This window comes from Scyliorhinus torazame, chromosome 21 (assembly GCF_047496885.1).
Source record: "Scyliorhinus torazame isolate Kashiwa2021f chromosome 21, sScyTor2.1, whole genome shotgun sequence".
Lineage (NCBI taxonomy): Eukaryota > Metazoa > Chordata > Chondrichthyes > Carcharhiniformes > Scyliorhinidae > Scyliorhinus > Scyliorhinus torazame.
In genome coordinates this window covers 107,203,549-107,225,585 of record NC_092727.1, presented here as the reverse complement: position 1 = coordinate 107,225,585, position 22,037 = coordinate 107,203,549, and the positions used below count along the sequence as shown (strand labels likewise).

The 22,037-nt window shown below is 49.2% G+C and overlaps 1 protein-coding gene across 3 annotated transcripts in view; it reads right to left on the bottom strand.

Annotated features, from left to right (window-relative positions):
• LOC140398473 (MAGUK p55 subfamily member 2-like) overlaps positions 1–22,037 on the bottom strand; it is an 841,369-nt gene that overhangs the window by 470,115 nt on the left and 349,217 nt on the right. For all 3 annotated transcript variants that reach the window (XM_072487192.1, XM_072487190.1, XM_072487191.1), the window contains one exon: positions 19,216–19,337. In XM_072487192.1, the coding sequence (XP_072343293.1) occupies positions 19,216–19,246 (31 nt within the window). In that variant the 5' untranslated portion in view covers positions 19,247–19,337. The remainder of the gene's footprint in view (positions 1–19,215; positions 19,338–22,037) is intronic.

Below are 22,037 nucleotides of genomic sequence, written 5' to 3'. Positions count from 1 at the left end.
GCCAGTAAAATGCAGCAATTTAGAATTAGCAGCTGCCTGAAATCAGGGGCGGGATTCTCCGCTTGCCGCTGTTTTTGGATGCTCCGCCCCCTCCAAAACGGTATCATCGAGGAGTGCGTCGCACGCCCCTGGGACGGCCTTAGTCTCAGAAACTGAGAATCCAGCCCATGGGGTTTCTAAAGTCCTTGAGCATCTTCAAACTTTGGATATTCACATGATCGAACCAAACTGTAAATGGTGTATGAAAGTATAATTCTTAATGTTTAGCACACTGCTGTGTAGGCATTAACATAATTGCCATACTCTGTAATATATCATTCAACTCAATTTTCCAACTGGCTGAAAATATTCTTTGAAAATGAGAAAACAGTAACACAGCATTAACAAATGAACATTAAGAAACGATGAATTATGTTTTGATATTCCATTTACAGTTTAGTTCAATCAATCCAAAGTTATTAAAAATGTAACATTGCACATGGACTCTATAAATACCCTTTACATTGCATGTGTGACATTAGTTGCTTCTCATATCCCTGGTAGCTCGACAGCCGTTACGCAGCACAGTGCATTTGATTGTCTATCTCTATAGGGTGCGTTTCTCCAGCCTCGTTGCTCTCTCGTTCAAGCGTATTGAGGCTGGTAAATAGCGGGAGAGGCCAAAAGCGAGATTCACATCAGATGCCAAACATTTTGCGATGCAACTGGCTCACTCCCATGGGCGAAATCGGGATATCGCCATAGCGTGGGGAGAAACCAATCACCACAACTTAAGTCCCATTTCCATATAACTAACGAGAGCCGCCCCAAATCCAACGGCCACCCGTCATTCAACAGCTTCCCCAGCAAGTGGTCACGTTGGCGCCAATTAGTGTTCTTTTGAAAAACATGAACCTGGCGGAAGGGCTTCTGTGGGGAGCAGAGGAGGTGAGTAACCATCTTTGCTCACAAGGAAAGAGCCCGGGAGCGCTGGGCTTGCCACCCCAGTGCTCGGTGGAGGGTGGGGGCCCTCGGCTGGAGGTGGGGGACCCTACGCAGGGGTGGACCGCCATGGACAGGTGAGGAGGATGTGCTGGTGGGGCAACTAGGGGGCAACCGCTCGTGGCACCACCATGCCAACCCCTGGACCATGTGTACCCATTCCTGGCACAACCCTTGGCCCTGCCCATCTGTCCCACCGACCACCCATAACCCCCACCGACTGGCGAGGCGGCTGGTTGCGCGGGTGAAGGCTTTTGCTAATCGGGAATTGGCAATCGTGGTTAAGCGAATACTTCACACGTGGCAAGTGGATTCCCATGGGTGGGTGGGCCATGTAGCATGTGGGATCATTGCCTAGCATCCCAATCATATCCTGATGGCTGGATACTGTGCTTGGACACTGCGGGAGGCAACACCACACACGCAGCATCCAAACACCAGGGGATGATACATCGCTCCGGGACATGTCCACAGCCGGAGCGTGGGTGAACGCCATGGGGAGTGAGGATGCTGGAGAGTTAGGTCAAGGGTTCGGAGGTCAGCCCGCAATGTGGAAGGAAGTGACAGAGGCATCATAATGGTTGTGCGAAAAGGTGTTTAACGTGTTGTATAAAACCCACTCCCGATGGTGCTGTACCATAGTGCCGATTCCTTCAGTGATTGGGCCATGCTCTGTAACGCCTCAGCCATATGAGAGCGGGACATGTCCCACAGAACCTCATCAAGGTCGACCTGATATTGGGTGACATCCCCCAGCAAGTCACAGATGTGGTAGTATGCATTAGGGGGTCATGTGGGACTGTGAAGCCATGATGTCATTGGCTGACAGATCCCGGGTCCTGGTTGGACGTTGACCTCTTGCTCCGCCCTGAAGGCGGAGTTTAAGTACCTGGAGCCCTCCCCCGCAGGTAGTCTACTACTGAACTGCGGAGGAAACAGTCACGCTTAATAAAGCCTCATCGACTTCACTCGATTCGTCTCTCGGAGCCTTTGTGCGCTACAACACATTCTGCCGAGACTCTCGGCCATGGCCGTCACCGTCTGCACAATGCCTTGGACATCTTCACTCATGGTGCCAACATGGTGCACTAGGCTCTCCACCACGGTCGCCACCCTAGCAGTGTTGGCCTCGTTGCCACTCATTGCTGCACCCCTAGCCTCTGGGACTCCTCCAAGTGGCTATGGATCTGCTGGGGTGACACTGACACCTCCTTCTAAACATCTATGTTTGTCCCTATCATCTCCACCAGCTCCGGGTACCTCTGTACCACAGGCTCAGCATCAAGCTAGGTTGCAGCTGGGTCCTGGGGTCCAGCAGACCTCCGACTGCTGTCTCGCCTGGGGTTTCCTGTCTCTGATGTGCATAATCAGCGGTGTGGTGTTCACCAGATTGTGCCTCTGAAGGCTGACCACTAACACGTCTCGCCGAGCTGTGTATATCTGCGCTGGTGGAGGGTGGGGGTGACAGCTGTTCTGCGACTACGGTGGCATCCCTGGAGCTCTCCTCAAAGGTGTTCGCCTCGGAGCCGTCCAGGCTGGGCCGGCGCCATCGACTGGAGGATCTGTGGGAGAATGGACAAGTGGTCAGTGGGAAGGATGGGTCAGTCAGTAAGGCAGTCACTACTCACAGTTGACAGGTCCTCCGGGTGGAGCCGGTGGTTCCTCACTACTGCCAGCCTCTGTGTGCCCGATCTGTCCTCAGCCACCCCCGTCAGCTGCAGGGCACGCTCCCCGAAGGAGGTGAGGATTCTTTTGTCCGGCACTCCTCCCCCAGTCCAGGCCCTCTCCCGACGGTCATGGGAGAGCTTTTCCTGAGGAGGCACAGAGGGGACATCGTATGCTACAAGCGTGGTTCTCAGTGGTGAGATTGAGGGTGTAAAGGAGGGGTTGGGGAAGGGCTGGTGGTTGCAGGGGGAGTTGGGGGTGGATGCTCCCTTGGGGTTGGGGGGGATGGAGGCATTGGTGTCTACTCATTCATGCTGCCCGGTGTAGGTCTTTGACTTTCTTACGGCACTGAAGGCCAGTCCTCCTGGTCATACTCCCCGAGCTGACAGCTGCCGCCACCTCAAACCAGGCAGCACTGGCTGCCTTGTGGCTGACTCTCCGGGACCCTCGGGGAAACAGGGCATCCCTCCTGGCCTCCAAAGCATCTAGCAACCTCCGCAGGTCAGCATCTGCGAATCTTGGGGCCGGCCTCCTCAACGCCACAATTGCGAGCTGGCTGGGGTTGGCTGAGCAAGAGTAGCTTAAAGTGCTGCTCGACCTTGTTCGCGAGGGCTGATGAGCATGGTCCCAGCAAATCAGCTGGCGAGCCTTCATTTGCGACGAGAAGCCGCGTTATGTGGACCAATTAACGTTGAATAGCGTTGCCGGTCTCGCCGGGAGGTTCGTGGCAATTCCCGCTCGCTACCACACTTAGAACTATTTCTGGAGAAATGCGCCGTACATTTACCCTTTACATGCACAATGTCATTCCGGATCCAATAATGTTATTCCGGATCCAATAAGGTCATTCCGGATCCAATAATGGTTCTGCTCTTTTTATAAAATGAAATATTTTGTTGTCTCATTTCCAATCTCAGTTGAGGTTTGTGTGATTTGTACTCATGTCCTCTGGAATAGCAAATTGCTTATATGTGCGATATTCCTGCTTTTCTCAATAAACAAGGATATCCATCTTTTAAAGGAAAAAAAGGGAAGTAAATTGTTGATGTCGTGTCACTTTCAGCCTGCAACTGGTAACATGTGTTTGCAAATTAGACGGTGGTACATTTCAAACCTGTGCAAGTGTGTGCAATGCCAATTAGAATTAGGATGTCAATTGATAAGAGGGAGTTGTTTTTTTGTTGTTGTTCATTAATAAGAAATAGGTTGCACAACACAAGGACTGTGCACCAATAGTCATCATCAAAAAAGTTCAGGGATTCAATTGTACATACGGAATTGCCTTGGACAAAATTTCCGTTACATACAAGGTTTCTTTTCCTCCGAATTCAACATAAAACAAGTATCCAAATGCACCTCACCGGATCACTGAATCACAATTTAATACCAGTGAGAGGATTCCTTTACATTCACCTCCTTACTTTGGAATGCAGCACAGGCAGAATGGGCCAAATGGCCACCTTTGCTGTTGTACTAAACCCCCTGTCCGGGCAGCACGGTGACGCAGTGAGTAGCACTGCTTCCTCACGGCTCCGAGGTCTCAGGTTCGATCCCGGCTCTGGGTCACTGTCCGTGTGGAGTTTGCACATTCTCCCAGTGTTTGCGTGGGTTTCGCCCCCACAGCCCAAAGATGTGCAGGCTAGGTGGATTGGCCACGCTAAATTGCCCCTTATTTGGAAAAAATGAATTGGGTACTCTAAATTTATATTTAAACTAAACCCCCTGTCGATTGACCACAAAACATTAAACAAACAGTTCTGTTCATCAAATGCACTTTTCATCTGCCATTCTCGGCTTCGCAGATGCATTGATAAATAAGCAACACAGCTACCAATATCTGCCTTCACAGAGTAATTTGTCATTAAATTTCACAGTAATTCTTTCAGCATGAGCACATTTCAGGAAGAGATTAAATCCATTCACAGATTCAATGGTAGCCTTGTTCCACTGCCTGCCGGCCAGCCATTTTCCTTTGGTCAACAAAATATCAAAAAGCCAACATTCAAAATGTTTGTAAAAGTCCCCTTTTTGTTCTGAGCAAGTTTAATTTCATCGTGCCCGGTCTTTGTACACTGATTAACAATTTTTAAAACAATATTCATGGCTACGATACTTTAGTACCATTGTTGACTCATTTAAACATGTTAGTCTGTGGCAAAATAATCTAAACAGAGGTTTGGCAGGAAAGCGCTACCCAGTACATTCAAACTGGACACAAAGAGAAAAAAAGATGTGGGTTCCATTCAGCTAATCTAGCTCTCTCTGGCTTACAAATCTATCACAGCATTTATATGCTCAATGAATGACTGCAAAGTTCTTGTCATCAAAGTGAAGCATTTTGAGACATTCTAAGGTCATAAAAGGAGATAGATAAATGCAACTTCTTTCTTCTATACGTGTGGCCTCTGTTTTTTCAGAGCTCACCCCCTCTACAGTTCAGCCCTGTGGCCATTTTCTGCATTGCTTGGAAAATTCCCTTACGTCTCAGTGAGCTGAACCAAACACGATACTCCAAGTGCTAGTATAATGTTCTCAGGCCTGAATTTTATTGATTTGGCAATATTACAGACTTCTAGTTATAACTTTCTAATTGTATCTGAAAATTTCCTATTTCAAAGTTTAAAATGAGTCAGATCCCCCCACAACTCTGTAACGATCTGACAAAGAAAATCATCATGCATATGTCTTGTTTTCTAAAAGTATGACTAGAGTAAGATGTACTTTGTGTATGGTTCAAGATTGATTTGATTCCTCGTGAATAGATATAGTTTAGATATGAAGACATGAAAGAATAAATCTCATCCTCTCTGCCCTACTATCTGGGGCTAAAAGCTGGGGCTTTTAGCTATCACACCTTCATAATCTGGACTTTTACCTGAACCTACCTGCTTACTTCTCTCTCCATTTTCAAATTCTCCTCAAATCCTCACTTCCATTATCCATTCAGCTGATCTCCCTTAATTCTGTGTGGCCAGCAGAATGCTGGCTTTGGAAACTTCCACGTGGAGGTACCACCCTGGCACCCGGCAATCGTGGTACTAGGGGCCCGGACCTCAGGCAATACCAGCTTGGCACTGCAAAGGTGTTCAGGTGCCAGGGAGAGTGCCAGGGTACTGCTCTGCCTGTCGCCGACCACCTGGGGGGTCCCAATGTCCTTCAAGACGTCCGGAGTGGCCATCTGGCCTGGTCTCCGCTTGTGGAACCAGGACTAATCGGCACCTGGGTGGGGCCTCAACGGTGCTGGGTGGTGACTCCCAGGCACTGGAATAATGCACCCTCAAGTAAGCAGCACATATTTAAAATGAGCCAAATACATATCATTATCTTAGATTGCGCCATGAGTTGGGAGATTTGCACAAGGTTTCATATCTGGCTCAAAGCCCAATTTGGGCCTCTTCTATGATGTAGCTAGCATGCCTGGATCGGCGCTGGGTGCAATGTAGTGGGAACATCATGCTCAATGTTTAGTCAATTGTGTTTTAGTCATTTGTTACAGTAAAAGTTTTAAAACATGGAATCTTGTTGTACCATTCTTTGAGGTAGTAATTGAACGTTGACATTTTTAAAAATGTTATTGGGGATCATTACACCACTTCTCACAGCTGTTTTTCTCCTTTGTTGTACGAAATGCAAGATTTTGTCAAAATACATTTTTATTTACATAAAGAAGGAAAATACATCCTCCAAAATTTTAGTGAAGAAAAAGGAACACTGGATTTGAGCATATCTCAGTCCAACACATTGCAAGATGTTTCACATGCAATTAATTACCTTTTGAGGTGCAGTCACTCATTATGTAAGCAAACCTGGCAATTGATAGTGCAGAAGAGCTCGTAAATAGTAAATGAGATGAATATGTTCCATAGTTTTTTTTGTTGGCATTGGTAGTAGGGAGAGAAAAATAACTAAAGGACGACATTTTTAATGAAGAAAAACTAATAATTAATGAAACTACCTTTCAAAATAGTCAATATAAATGATCAACGTGTAACAACTTTGCATCGTTCCGGGTGCGGCTATGCCTTGGTAGGTCGCACGTTTGGCAGCTCCCGCCAGTGGTCGCGGGAGCAGCAAGAGTTCCTTAAAAACTGCTTCGCGGAGCTGAGAGCAGAAATGCTGGCGCCAATGAAGGCGTCGATCGAAAGGCTGGTGGATCCCCAGAAGGCTCAAGGGGCGGCGAGTCGAGTGGTGCGGCAGAAGGCCTCAGAGAACGAGGATGAGATTTTGGGCCTGGCGGTGAAGGTGGAGGCGCACGAGGCGCTACACAAGAAGTGGTAGGAGATGTTTGAGGACCTGGGGAACAGGTCGAGGAGGAAGAATCTTCGGATTCTGGGTCTCCCTGAAGGAGTGGAAGGGTCCGGCGCTGGGGCATATGTAGCTACAATGCTCAACACGCTGATGGGCGCGGGAGTTTTCTCGAGGCTCCTGGAGCTGGATGGGGCTCAGAGTCCTGGCAAGGAGGCCTAAAGCCAACGAGGCCGCCAAGGGCTGTAGTGGTGAGGTTCCACCGCTTTATGGACAGAGAGTGTGTCCTGAGATGGGCGAAGAAAGAACGGAGCAGCAGGTGGGAGAATACGGAGATCCGTGTCTACCAGGACTGGAGTGCGGAGGTGGCCAAGGTGGTTCTCCATCGGAAGGGGGTGAAGTTTGGAATGCTGCAGCCAGCGCGATTGTGGGTCATGTTTCAGGACCGTCACCACTATTTTGAGATGCCAGATGAGGCGTAGACCTTTATTCAGACTGAAAAGCTGGACTCAAACTGAGGGTTTGTTGTGGGGGGGGTATTTTGGGGGTGTTCTTCTTCTGGTTTCAGGTTGGGAAGAGGGGAAATGGGAAGGGATGAGTGGATATAATATGAGGGCTGTGTGAGAGTGTGGGCGCTAGTAAAGTAGGGGCAGGTCCCCGCTGACGATGGGGGGGGGGGTTAGAAGCCTGGGGATGGGGAGCCGGAGGGGGGGGTGTGGTCGCAGAAAAAGGAGCTGCGCCATTGGAGGCCGGCTCGGATGGAAAACGCGGGCTTTTTCCCACGCTAAGGAAGGGAGGGGCGGGGCCTGGGGGGGGGGGGGGGGGGGGAAGGGTGGTGCTGGAGGAGAGCGCACATTGATCGACAGGGGGAGGTGGGGGGGATTCCCACACTGGGGGGTCGTTGGAATGGCGGGAGTGGCCGGGGTCAGCAGACTTACGGGAGTGTAATGGGGGGAGCAAAATGGCTGGACGGTGATCTGGCTGGGGGGGTGGGGGGGGGGGGGTGGAACTAGGTTGCTGCTGTATTGACTAAAGGGGAGCTGGAGGTAGAAGAGGGAGTCGGGGTGGGGGTCCGCTGCCTGGGGGACTGGAGGGTGCGGGAGGCGCGGGCACGTGGCTGGCCTAAAAAAGGGGATGGCTAGTCGGCAGGGGGGTGGGGGCGGCGGCGAGTAGCCCCCTAATCTGGCTGATAACATGGAATGTGAGGGGCTTGAATGGGCCGGTCAAGAGGGGCCGCGTGTTCGCGCACTGAAAGGGACTGAAGGCAGACGTGGGCATGCTCCAGGAGACACACTTGAAGGTGGCAGATCAGGTCAGGCTGAGAAAGGGATGGGTAGGGCAGGTCTTTCCCTCGGGGCTGGATGCGAAGAATAGAGGGGTTGCGATACTGGTGGGGAAGCGGGTGTCGTTTGAGGCGATGAATATTGTGGCGGATAATGGAGGTCGATACGTGATGGTGAGTGGTAGGTTGCAGGGGACGCTGGTGGTACTGGTGAACGTGTATGCCCTGAATTGGGATGATGCCGGATTTCTGAAACGTATGTTGGGTCGGATTCTGGATCTGGAGGCAGGTAGCTTGATAATGGAGGGGGGGGGCTTCAACACGGTGCTGGACCCAGCACTGGACCATTCGAGGTCCAGGATGGGTAAGAGGATGGCTGCGGTCAAGGTGCTCAGGGGGTTTATGGACCAGATTGGGGGGGGGGGGGGGGGGGGGGGGGGGGAGTGGATCCGTGGAGGTTTGCCAGGCTGTGGCCAGGGAATTTTCTTTTTTCTCCCACGTTCATAAAGCCTATTCCCGGATGGATTTCTTTATAATGAGTAGGGCACTAATCCCGAAAGTGGAGGGAACGGAATATTCGGCTACAGCCAAGTGGAGGGAATGGAATATTCGGCTATAGCTTTCTCGGATCACGCCCCACATTGGGTGGAGCTGGAGTTGGGGGAGGAGAGGGACCAGCGCCCGTTGTGGTGCCTCGATGTGGGACTGTTGGCAGATGAGTAGTGCGGGCGGATCTGGGGCTCTATTCAAAGATACATGGAGGCCAACGACAATGGGGAGGTGCAGGTGGGGGTAGTCTGGGAGGCTCTGAAGGCTGTGGTTAGGGGAGAGCGAATTTCCTTTAGGGCCCATAGGGAGAAGAGAGAGAGGAGGGAGAGGGAGAGATTGGTGGGGGAGATATTAAGGATGGACAGGAGCTATGCCGAGGCCCCTGAGGAGGGGCCGCTTAGGGAGCGACGAACCTCCAAATGGAATTTGATCTATTGACCACGGGAAAAGCAAAGGTGCAGTGGAGGAAAATGCAGGGGGCGGTATAAGAGTATGAGGGGAAGGCGAGCCGGATGCTGGCACATCAGCTTCGTAAGAGGGAGGCAGCGAGAGAGATTGGTGGAATTAGAGATAGAGGGGAGAATACGGTGCGGAGTGCGGTGAGAATAAACAAGGTATTTAGGGACTTTTATGAGGATCTGTATAGGTCTGAGCCCCCGGAGGGGGGGGGGGGGGGGGGGGGGAATGCGGCGATTCTTGGACCTACTGAGGTTCCCAAGGGTGGAGGAGGAGCGAGTGGCTGGTTTGGGTGTGCCGATTGAGCTGGTTAAAGGATTGGGGAGCATGCAGGCAGGGAAGGCCCCGGGACCAGTCGGGTTCCCGGTTGAATTTTATAGAAAGTATGTGGACCTGCTGGGCCCGTTGCTGGTGAGAACTTGCAATGAGGCGAGGGAGGAGGGGACCCTGCCCCCGACAATGTCCCGGGCGCTGATCTCGTTGATTTTGAAGCGGGATAAGGATCCATTGCAATGTGAATCGAATAGGCCAATTTCACTCCTCAATGTAGACGCTAAGTTGCTGGCGAAGGTGCTGGCTACGAGGATTGAGGACTGTGTCCCGGGGGTGATCCATGAGGACCAGACGGGGTTTGTGAAGGGCAGGCAGTTAAACACTAATGTGCGGAGGCTCTTAAATGTGATCATGATGCCCTCGGTGGTGGGGGAAGTGGAGGTCGTGGCGGCTATGGACGCGGAGAAGTCCTTTGATCGGGTGGAGTGGGAGTACCTCTGGGAAGTGCTGGGGAGGGGTTAGAGGAAGGGTTCATAAGATGGGTCAGGCTGTTATATAGGGCCCCAGTGGGGAGTGTGCGAGTGTGGCTGCGAACCGGCGGAGGTCGGAGTACTTTAGGTTGTACCGCGGGACGAGGCAGAGGTGTCCCTTATCCCCCTTGTTGTTTGCACTGGCAATTGAGCCGCTGGCCATGGCACTGAGGGAGTCTAGGAACTGGAGGGCATTGGTACGGGGGCGGGGAGTAGGAACACCAGGTGTCATTATATGCTGATGACCTGTTGTTATATGTTGCAGACCCAGAGGAGGGCATGGCGGAGGTTATGCGGATCCTTAGGGAGTTTGGGGATTTTTCGGGCTATAAGCTCAACGTGGGGAAGAGTCAGCTCTTTGTGGTGCATGCGGGGGACCAGGGAAGAGGGATTGATGAGCTACCGCTGAAGACGGCGGAGAGGAGCTTCCGATACCTGGGGATCCAGGTAGCTAGGAGCTGGGGGGCCCTGCACAAGCTCAATTTGACACGGTTGGTGGAGCAGATGGAGGAGGACTTCACGAGATTGGATATGCTGCCACTCTCCCTGGCGGGTAGGGTGCAGTCGGTCAAGATGACTGACTGTCCTCCCGAGGTTCCTGTTTGTGTTCCAGTGCCTGCCCATCCTAATCCCCAAGGCTTTTTTTAAAAATGAGTAAGCAGGAGTATTATGGGATTCGTATGGGCGAATAAGACCCCGAGGGTGTTTTTGGAGCGTAGCAGGGACTGCGGGGGGGGGGGGGGGGGGGGTGCTGCGCCGAATCTGTGGTTATTATTGGGCAGCTAATGTGGCGATGATCCGTAAGTGGGTAATGGAGGGAGAGGGGGCTGCATGGAAGAGGCTAGAGGTGGCGTCTTGTGTGGGTAGGAGTCTGGGGGCGCTGGTGAAGGCATGGTTGCCGCTTCCACTGACAAGATACACCATGAGTCCGGTGGTGGCAGCGACTTTGAAGATCTGGAGGCAGTGGAGGCGAGGTGGGGGCTTCGGTCTGGTCCCTGATACGAGAGAACCACAGGTTCGCTCCGGGTAGGATGGATGGGGGGTTTCTGAGCTGGCATCGGGCTGGGATTAAAAGAACGGGGGACCTAGTGATCGACGGGACTTTTGCAAGCCTAGGGATGCTAGAGGAGAAATTTGGGTCTTTTAGGTACATGCAAGTGAGGGCGTTTGAGACGGCATGTGAGGGAATTTCCGCTGCTCCCAGCACGAAGGATTCCGGACATGGTGATTTTGGGTGTATGGGTTGGAGAAGGCAAGGCCTCGGCGATCTATCAGGAGCTGCAGGAGGGAGAGGAGGCCTCGATGGAGGAGTTAAAGGGTAAGTGGGAGGAGGAGCTGGGGGAGGAGCTGGATGAAGATCTGTGGGCTGATGCCCTGAGTAGGGTTAACTCATCCTCCTCCTGCGCCAGGCTCAGCCTAATACAGTTCAAGTTTGTCCATAGGGCGCATATGACAGGGACGAGGATGAGTAGGTTTTTTGGGGTAGAGGACAGGTGTGTGAGGTGCTCGGGGAGCCCAGCAAATCACGCCCACATGTTCTGGACATGCCCGGCGCTGGAGGGGTTCTGGAGGGGCTTTGCGAGGACTTTGTCCAAAGTTGTGAACACCCGTGTCAAGCCGAGCTGGGGGGTGGCACTATTTGGGGTATCGGACGAGCCGGGAGTGCAGGAGCCGAAAGAGGCCGGAGTTCTGGCTTTTGCGGTCCCTGGAACCCAGCGAAGGATCCTGCCATTGTGGAGGGATGCAAAGCCCCCAAGCGCGGAAGCTTGGATTAACGATATGGCAGGGTTCATCAAGCGGGAAAGGATAAAGTTTGCCTTGTGAGGGTCTGTGCAGGGGTTCTCCAGGCGGTGGCAACCGTTCCTAGACTTTCTCGCGGAACGTTAGGTGGAGGTCAACAGCAGCAGCAACCCGGGGGGGGGGGCTGGATTTTTCTGTTTTGTTTAGGTTAGAGTGGGGCGTTTTTCCTCACTGGCGTGTTTATTTGTTAAATGGGGGTTATTGTATTTTGGTGGAAATCTCATGTACAATTTTTGCTTGTTTTGTGCGTTATTCTTTTTTTCTGGTTGGAGTGTTTTGTTGAAAATAGTTGAAAATTTGAATAAATATATTTTAAACAAAAACAACTTTGCCTCGTGTCACTGTGAAAGATGCACAAACGTCTTTTGGCTCATCTCCTCTGAAACCAAAATAAGGGCACAGATCAGGAGCCTTGTCACATCTGGCTTGGTGTTGGGATGAGGCCGTTGAGTCGCGCGAAAGGTCGAGATAGAGATTTGTGACTCTCAAAATATCTCACAAGATTCAGCAGAATCTCACGGTACGTCACAATCTGGGTCTCATTCTTGCTGGGCGAGATCCAGGCATGGACATTTAAATGAGCCATTAGAGTCACTTGAACATGCGTTTGCTGGATTCACACAAGGGCCAGGAATAACTGGCCTCCCCAGTGAGGTCTCAACAGGGTGCCATTTGATATTGGTTCACAAAGTTTTAAATCAATCATGTTGGTACCTGGGGGAGGGGGGGGGGCTGGGATTGAGGCTCCCGAGGGTCGGGCACTGGGCAGGGTGGCATCCTGGCACTCCCCTTGGCATTCTGGCACTCCCACTATCACCTTGGCACTGCCACCTGGGCACCCTGGCCGTGCCACTCAGGAACTGCAAAGGTGCCTGGGTGGCACTGTCAGACTGGCAGTGCCAAGGTGCCCAGCTGCCATGTTACCCATGCCAGGGGATGGGACGGCAGGTGGTCATGCCCATAAGAGGTGGGGCGAGGGGAGGCTAGAGGACCCCAGAAGTGGTAAGTTGGGTGAAATGAATGAAAATGAAATGAAATGAAGTGGGGGGGATCCCGAGGCCACAGGAGGGGGGGGTCAAAAAATTGCCTTTAAAAATGGCGCCCCAATCCCCGAGTAGTCTGCCGACATCAGTGAGCAATGACTTAAAGAATGGCCTTAACAGGGAGTTCCTCACTGAGGCCAGAAATTACAGCAATGTGTCATTCAATAGCGGGGTCTTTCTCAGCACTGCAGGCACCAAGAAACACCCCGCTAACTGCACCATGCAACAGACTTTAATTTGAGTCGCTGAATCACGCCCATGATGTTTCCTAAAGACAGTGATGCTTTAAAGTATTGCTTCTGCTCAACGAAATGTGGTAGATTCAATGCATTAATTCCACGCAATTCCCAAGTTAATTTCAGTAAGTTCCAAATTTATGGTTCGCCATAATTCAGTTAGTACCAAAAATCAGATTTATTTCCACTGCTTTCTACATTTAAATACCTGTCATGGTTTTATTGATGTCTTGATGGGCTGAGTTATTACATTAATTTTACCTTGCTCTCTCGCATTTCATATACAGACTAATGTAAACTGAGAGACTGATTGATCGTCACGGCCCCAAGCCTTTTATTTCCAAGTAGTTTGGACAATTTCAGGCCCAGCTTTACAAAAGGAGCCTCCAGGACAGACAGCGCATTTAGAGTTACCACTAATGCTGCCTAATGGGAAAAACAAAATGAGACAACAGAGAGCATTCAGAGGCATACGTCCAAGAGTTAAGGTTCATTTTGAGTCCCACTATTCAGCAAAACCAGAGAGAAGCTCTCAACTCTCAATCACACTAAATAAATGAAAAGAAATGTTATTACCAAAGAAATCCTCTCTGCTTTTCAATTCTGAAAATAGTGCAACACTATTGGAGAATTCAAAAAAAATAGCAAATGACAGGAAAATCAGTGCAATTTTCTAACTGAATCCCTTTAAGTGTAAATGACCTCAGTTTACAATTTGCCTGAAACGTTCACTCCACATCATTCGCAGAAACAATTATTATATTGTAGTATTTGTTCCAATAGAAAAGATGTAGAATCAGTTTACGAAAAGGAAGCTGTCGCCTTGCCCTCACAGATGCAGTCCAGCAGAGCTCAGTCGCTCCAACCCTGCATGCAGCACGAGAGCTTTAACAGTCACATACTGTCCGCCCTTGAAAAAGCACTGTGTACGGATTTGAAAATGAATTTGGTTTCAACTAATGTGCCAGCCCCGGACCTTGAAGCTATGCTTTTCCCTATTGAACACGCTGCACCTAATTCAGCACAAGTGCAAACTTGGAGTAGCTCAAATGTTCTGCGTTTTTTCAGGCCCAAGGCCCTCACTGAATTTATTTTCCTTTTCAATAGAATCAAACAAGAGTAAAAACATGGAACCAATTAACCATTCATGTGGAGCTCAAAAATCTCAACACCGGAGTAGAGGAGACTGGTACATGTATCAATTGGTTGAAATATTGTTTATAACCAGGTTTGTCTGCAACAGGTCATGGAAGAATGCCAGGTTTTACTAGAAGCTCACCACTAGTAAATCTGACATCCAGATATAACATAAAATGGAACATGGGGATAGGAGTAGGCCATTCAGCCACTCAGGTCTGTTCCACCTTTCAATCAGACCATGGCTCATCTGTATCTCAATTGCATCTGCCTGTCTTAGCTCCGTAACTTTCAAAACTTAGCAAAAGTCTATCAATATCAATCCCTTTTTTGAGGTTGAATCCTTGCTGTATCTGATCCAAGATGGGGGATTCATTTGCCAAAGTAGCATAAACAATGGTGCAGCCTCTCCACGGGTCCCTGGCCAGAACTATCAGGTACACAGAAAATTGAAAAGGACAGCAAAACCTCGGGAGTGGCTCAATCAGTCCATGCATTGTGTGGAGCGAGACAAACTAGGCTCAATCCCTTATCTTTACCATGTTAGCTGCTCTCATCATTATAATGGACCTTGTTTAAGCTTCTGGGTTGCTGTAGAGTAAACATGGAACATAGAACAGTACTGCACAGTACAGGCCCTTCAGCCCACGATGTTGTGCCGGCCATTTATCCTAATCTAAGATCAACCTAACCTACACCCCTTCAATTTACTGCTGTCCATGTGCCTGTCTAAGAGTCGCTTAAATGTCCCTAATAACTCTGACTCCACCACCTCTGCTGACAGTGCATTCCACACACCCACCACTCTGTGTAAAGAATCTACCTCTGATATCTCCCCTATATCTTCCTCCAATCACCTTAAAATTATGTCCCCTCGTGACAGCCATTTCCACCCTGGGGAAGAGTCTCTGGCTATCCACTCTATCCATGCCTCTCATCACCTTGTACAACACTATCAAGTCACCTCTCTGCCTTCTTCACTCCAGTGAGAAAAGCCCTAGCTCCCTCAACCTTTCTTCATGAGACACGCCCTCCAGTCCAGGCAGCATCCTGGTAAATCTCCTCTGTACCCTCTCCAAAGCATCCACATCCTTCCAATAATGAGGCAACCAGAACTGGACACAATATTCCAAGTGTGGTCTAACTAGGGTTTTATAAAGCTGCAGCAAAACCTCGCGGCTCTTAAATTCAATCCCTCTGTTAATGAAAGCCAACACACCATGCGACTTCTTAACAATCCTATCAACCTGGGTGACAACTTTGGTGGATCTATATACGTGGACCCCAAGATCCCTCTGTTCCTCTGCACTTCCAAGAATCCTGCTTTTAACCCTGTATTCAGCATTCAAATTCGACTTTCCAAAATTAATCACTTCACATTTATCAAGGTTGAACTCTATCTGCCACTTTTCAGCCCAGCTCTGCATCCTGTCAATGTCTTGTTGTAACCTGAAACAACCCTCAACACTAGCTACAACTTCACCAACCTTTGTGTCATCGGCAAACTTACGAACCCACCCTTCCACTTCCTCATCCAAGTCATTTATAAAAACCACAAAGAGCAGAGGCTCCAGAACCCATCCTTGCGGGATACCACTGCTCACCGACCTCCAGGCGGAATACTTTCCATCCACTACCACTCGCTGTCTTCTTTCGGCCAGCCAATTCTGTATCCAGACAGCCAGATTTCCCTGCATACCATGCCCGCTAACTTTCTGAATGAAGTAAAGGAGACACGCATTCTGCTTCTCCACAAAACACCTTCATTTCTTTGGTCCAACTTCACACACAAATCTCCACCTGTTACCCTTTTATATATCAGTGACTTCTATTGGATAATTGATATCAAATTAGTATTTAATTGGAAAGTCTGTTAACCCATTCCTAACAGACCTTGGTGTCTCCTGAGCATTGGTGTGCGTGGGAGCACACAGAGACAAAACATAGCCAAGGTATGTGACACCTAACCAGAGAGGCTTGCTGGAAAGTGTATATATGGACATTGGGGGAGTGTGATGGATTCAAGGTTTTGTAGATCTTGGGAGGGTCAACTAAAATGTAGAGCTTTATTTTGAAGACATTAACAGCACAGGCTGTGATGTTCGATTGCCCATTTCCTGCGTAAACGAGATGTCTCGCAATCATTCTCTTAAAAAATACACAACAAAGAGTAGGATTAAACCAGGATACGAAACCTCCTTTCCTGGCCAATCAGGCAGGAACAGTTAGCTGGGGCGAAATTCTCCCCCAACGGCGCGATGTCCGCCGACTGGCGCCAAAGACGGCGCCAATCAGACGGGCATCACGCCGGCCCAAAGGTGCGGAATGCTTCGCATCTTTGGCGGCCTAGCCCCAACATTGAGGGGCTAGGCCGACGCCGGAGGGATTTCCGCCCCGCCAGCTGGCGGAAATGGCGTCTGTTGCCCCGCCATCTGGCGCGGAAATGCGGCGCATGCGCGGGAGCGTCAGCGGCCGCTGTCAGTTTCCCGCGCATGCGCAGTGGGGAGAGTCTCTTCCGCCTCCGCCATGATGGAGGCCGTGGTGGAGGCGGAAGGGAAAGAGTGCCCCCACGGCACAGGCCCGCCCGCGGATCGGTGGGCCCCGATCGCGGGCCAGGCCACCGTGGGGGCACCCCCCGGGGCCAGATCGCCCCGCGCCCCCCCAGGACCCCGGAGCCCGCCCACGCCGCCTGGTCCCGCCGGTAAATACAAGGTTTGATTTACGCCGGCGGGACAGGCAATTTCTGGGCGGGACTTCGGCCCATCTGGGCCGGAGAATCCAGTGGGGGGTCCCGCCAACCGGCGCGGCCCGATTCCCGCCCCCGCCCAATCTCCGGTACCGGAGACTTCGGCGGGAGCGGGGGCGGGATTCACGGCGGCCAACGGCCATTCTCCGACCCGGCGGGGGGGTCGGAGAATGGCGCCCCCAGTCTCAGTTATCCAGGCGCACACATGAAGAGTGACTATCTAGTTGAAACACCAGTCCCACCAGTGAAAGGAAGACCGACAAAATAGCAAATAGAGCAACCAAAAGCCAACCTAAAATGACTTGTTAAATAAAACCATTCTTAGTCACTAAAATTTCAAACCAATTCCATGCTCAGAATAATTGATTCAAAACAAACTGACATCGGGGTTGCATGTTGCGCAGTGGTTAGCACTGGGACTACGGCACTGAGGACCCAGGTTTGAATCCCGGCCCTGGGTCACTGTCCGTGTGAAGTTTGCACATTCTCCCCATGTCTGCGTGGGTTTCACCCTCACAGCCCAAAGATGTGCAGGTTAGGTTGACTGGCCACGCTAAATTGCCCCTTAATTGGGAACCAAAAATAATTGGGCACTCCAAATTAAATAAGAAACTGACATTGATTTGAAGAGACATTTGAAGAATTTGATTCCTGCAGCCCATAGAGAGTACAAAACACAGAGTCAAGATACATGTTTAACATGTCTGTTTCAGAATGAAAGTTGTCATGATATTCAGGTAAACATCATGGTACAAACATACATACATACTGATGGACAGATCAACGGACCAATCAACACACACACAACACCACAGCCAATCACAGGCAAGACCATACACAGTACAAAACAGGGAACACGACACTTCCCGGGCATTCCAGCAGGAGACAGCTCAGGGCACAGAGCTCACAGCAAGCCACTCAGACATCCACCATGTGCTGAGTGCCACTCCAAGATAGTATTAGGAATAGGTCCACAGATTCTAGGGTTATGATCGAACCTCAGGAACCAGTTTACCACTGTAAATAAATGTAAGTAATAAAACTGAGTTGTACCATTCGCAACCGTGTTGGTTCGTCTGTGTAGCAGAGTACTCAACACATCAAAAGTGAGTGTCACCATTTTCGCCAAAACATCCTTGCTCCAACAGACCTCAAACACAATAAAAAGGGAACACAGAACTCCAAGCCCAAACGGTACATCGTCACTTTCTGCTTTGCACTCCGAACTCTGGCCTCGTCCGACTCTGAAGTTGCACTGTCACTTTTAGCTGACTGCACTGCCAAGCCACAGCAAGACACCCTACAATACAGTTCAGATTGCCGAGCAAGATCAGGCTTGCCAGCTGTAAATTGTTTCGCATTTAATTTATCTTTCAAATATTAAAAGGCAGTTATTTATGTTTAACCGCAAAGAGAAGCCTTTGTACAAATAAACGTCAAGGAAGTATTAATGAGTAAATCAAAAGCTTTGTTAATACATGACAGCCCCGCATTCCTAACCACATGCATATTGCGTGAAATCTCAAGAACTGCAGTCATGTCTGCAAACAGTAGCTGGACAAAGAATGGGTCGATACAACGGGAGAATAATAGCACTTTTTGGTAGTTTGGCACAAGATTAGAATCGTGTCAGAAACAAGCCTGGCATTTTTCGCAAAATAACTCATCAGTTCTCACCAAATGCTCAGTATCATGAACACTGAGGTTTGCAAATTAGACATTAGGGTTAATAAAATTATTCTTCAGATTTGCTTTAATGACAAGAATGATTGGATGAAAACTCCAATCAACTCAGGGGTAATAATGTGGCCTTCTAAAAAAAGCAATACGAATGGGGAAGGGTTCAAGTTAAAATGTTTGACTTACATTTGATTAGACTTCGTAGATTTTTTAAAAATCAGAACACAAGTGCAATTGTTCTCACGCGGAAGAATTTCTTGTGTTTCGCTTGAAAAAAGAGTTCCTTAGCAGAGGCGCTATTTACAATACGGTTTAATTGGTTTAACTTCTTCCCACCAAGGAATAGCAGGCCAGTTCAGGAGAACTACTTGGTGAAAATAACAACAGGCATATCTAATTTATTAACCCTGGTTCATGCACAGGAGTGTAACAGACAACAAAAGGATGATAGGAAGAAAAATAACAAAAGTCAGAATTATTATTGCATTCACTTTTCGTACACAGGACAAAGAGTGCCAATTAACTGCACCCACTCATTAAGCTTAAAGCACCTCAGCTAATCATGCTCGCATACAATTATTTGTAAACTCACCTGCATCCGAATGAGCTGAAGCCACAGGCATTTTGGTACCCGTTCTCCAAGACAGACTCTCCAATTGCAGTCAGAATGCTAGACTTCTACAGATTATGTTGATTCTTCATGCAATCAAATAGCTGCAACAAAAAAAGGTACAATGTTTAAGTGAGGTCAAGTTGAAAACAGCTACTTAGAGGCAGCCACCTCTGTGCATTAAATTCTAGGATTCTATGAGCACGGAGCATTATTTAGATTTATAAAGTCAATATGGCTCAGAAGGTGGCCATTCAGCCCATTGAGTCCAAACTAGAATAATCCACGCCCTGATAGTCTGTTTCCTTCAACCGCCCATCAAATTTGCTTTAGGAATCAATTTCCTGTTCACGTCTCAGTCATGTTTTTTTAGCTAAGTTACTGGGCAGCCATTTCACGCCATCACGTCACACTCCCAGTTTGGGGAATTCCAGGCAATCAGCTGCAAGGAGGGGGTGATTTAGTGACAGCCCTGCTTCTGCCAGGATTCTTCCCCGTGAGGTCAGTCAACTTCCTGGGAGTGAGAGGGCAGCAGGTTTCCATCTGACCGTTCCATCCAGATGGAAATTTATGTACTGCCCCAGGTAGCCCACCTCGTATGCTGCTGTAAAGGCTGCTCTGAGACTTTCATCAGATAACAGTTGCCATCAGTACTGTTAAAACACTTTGAAGTCCCCCAGATACACTCCGGGGTATTTTGGCTGATAGAGCAGGGTTGATTGTAATTTTGGTTCCTCCCTGGACTCCTATTATAACAACCCAATGTCATTTCTAATGACAATTAAGACAATTGCGCAGTGACACCAAAAACCAATTACAATGAAAATCATCAGGGCAATGGGTAATCTCTTCAGATAGTTGGCTTTCAGAGAGTTGGCGTCTCTGATAACAATCTAACAGTTTGTTTTTAAAATGTTTGCACACGAGAGAAAACCTCCATGGTTTAGCCAAATGAACATGGAAAAAACATAAAGGGGAACAGTGTGTGCATCATTGGAAAGGCACATCTGCTGCTCCAGGATTGCTCCAGCATTTTGTTAAGGGCCAGAATCCCAATTGCTGCTGACTTCAACAATATCCAAGAGCTGGCGAGTTGTGGAAAATAAGCCTGGGATCATGGAGTGAGGTTTCTTCTTTTGTTTGTTCGTGGTGGTGTGAGTGGCATTTATTGCCCATCCCTACTTGCCCTTGAAAAGGTGAGTGAGCTGCCTTCTTGAACTTCTGCAGTTCATGTGGTGTGGGAACATGCACAGTGCGCTGAAGGAGCGGGCTCCGTGTCAGGATTGCGTGTGGCTTGGAGGTGGCAGTGTTGCCATGCATCTGCTGCCCCTGACCATCTGGATGGTAAAGGTCATGGATTGGATTGGATTGGATTTGTTTATTGTCACGTGTACCGAGGTACGGTGAAAAGTATTTTTCTGCGAGCAGCTCAACAGATCATTAAGTACATGAGAAGAAAAGGGAATAAAAGAAAATACATAATAGGGCAACACAACATACACAATGTAACTACATAAGCACTGGCATCGGATGAAGCATACAGGGTGTAGTGTTAATGAAGTCAGTCCATAAGAGGGTCATTTAGGAGTCTGGTAACAGTGGGGAAGAAGCTGTTTTTGAGTCTGTTCGTGCGTGTTCTCAGACTTTTGTATCTCCTGCCCGATGGAAGAAGTTGGAAGAGTGAGTAAGCCGGGTGGGAGGGATCTTTGACTATGCTGCTCGTTTTCCCCAGGCAGCGGGAGGTGTAGATGGAGTCAATGGATGGGAGGCAGGTTTGTGTGATGGACTGGGCGGTGTTCATGACTCTCTGAAGTTTCTTGCGGTCCTGGGCCAAGCAGTTGCCATACCAGGCTGTGATGCAGCCTGATAGGATGCTTTCTATGGTGCATCTGTAAAAGTTGGTAAGAGTCAATGTGGACATGCCGAATTTCCTTAGTTTCCTGAGGAAATATAGGCGCTGTTGTGCTTTCTTGGTGGTAGCGTCAACGTGGGTGGACCAGGACAGATTGCTGTGCTGTGAAAGGGGCCCTGGTGAGTTGCTGCAGTGAATCTGTTTATACTGCTGCCACCACGCACCAGTGGTGGAGGGAGTGAATGTTTCGGGTGGTGGATGGGGAGCCAATCAAGCAGGCTGATTGGTTGCGGATGATGCCGGGTTTCTTGAGCGTTATTGGAGCTGCACTCACCTAGTCAAATCAGAGTATGCCATAACTTGTGCTTTGTAGAGCTTGAGGATGGATTTGTTTGTTAGGTAGTTGTTTAATTGTCCACCACCAGTCACAATTGAATGTGATCCAAGAATACATTTACTGGGGAGACTAAACACAGACTGGGTGACTGCATTATAAACGCCTCCATTCAGGCCACAAGCATGACACTGACCTTCCTGTCATTTGCCTTTTTAATTCATCATCTTTCTCTCATGCTCACATTTCTAACCTCGACCTACTGTAGTCAAATCCAGCACAAGCTGGAGAAACAGTACCTTATCTTCCGATTAAGCACTTTCTAGCCTCTGGACTCATTAGCAAGTTCAACAACTTCTGACCCTAAACTCTGTCCATCATTTTGATTCCCCTCCACCCCCTCCCCCCTGCAAACGCCAGGCTGCATCTTGTTCCCAAGTTTGGTTTCTGACAGTGCTGACCCTTTTTCTACGATTAACACTTTCAGCTTTTGTGCTTTCAGACGTTGCTGACCTTTATTCCACGAATAACACCTAATTTAATACTATCGTTACCATGATATCTTTGTCACTTACTCTCTCGTGACCTCCAATCTATCCCGGACATTCAAATTTGCTC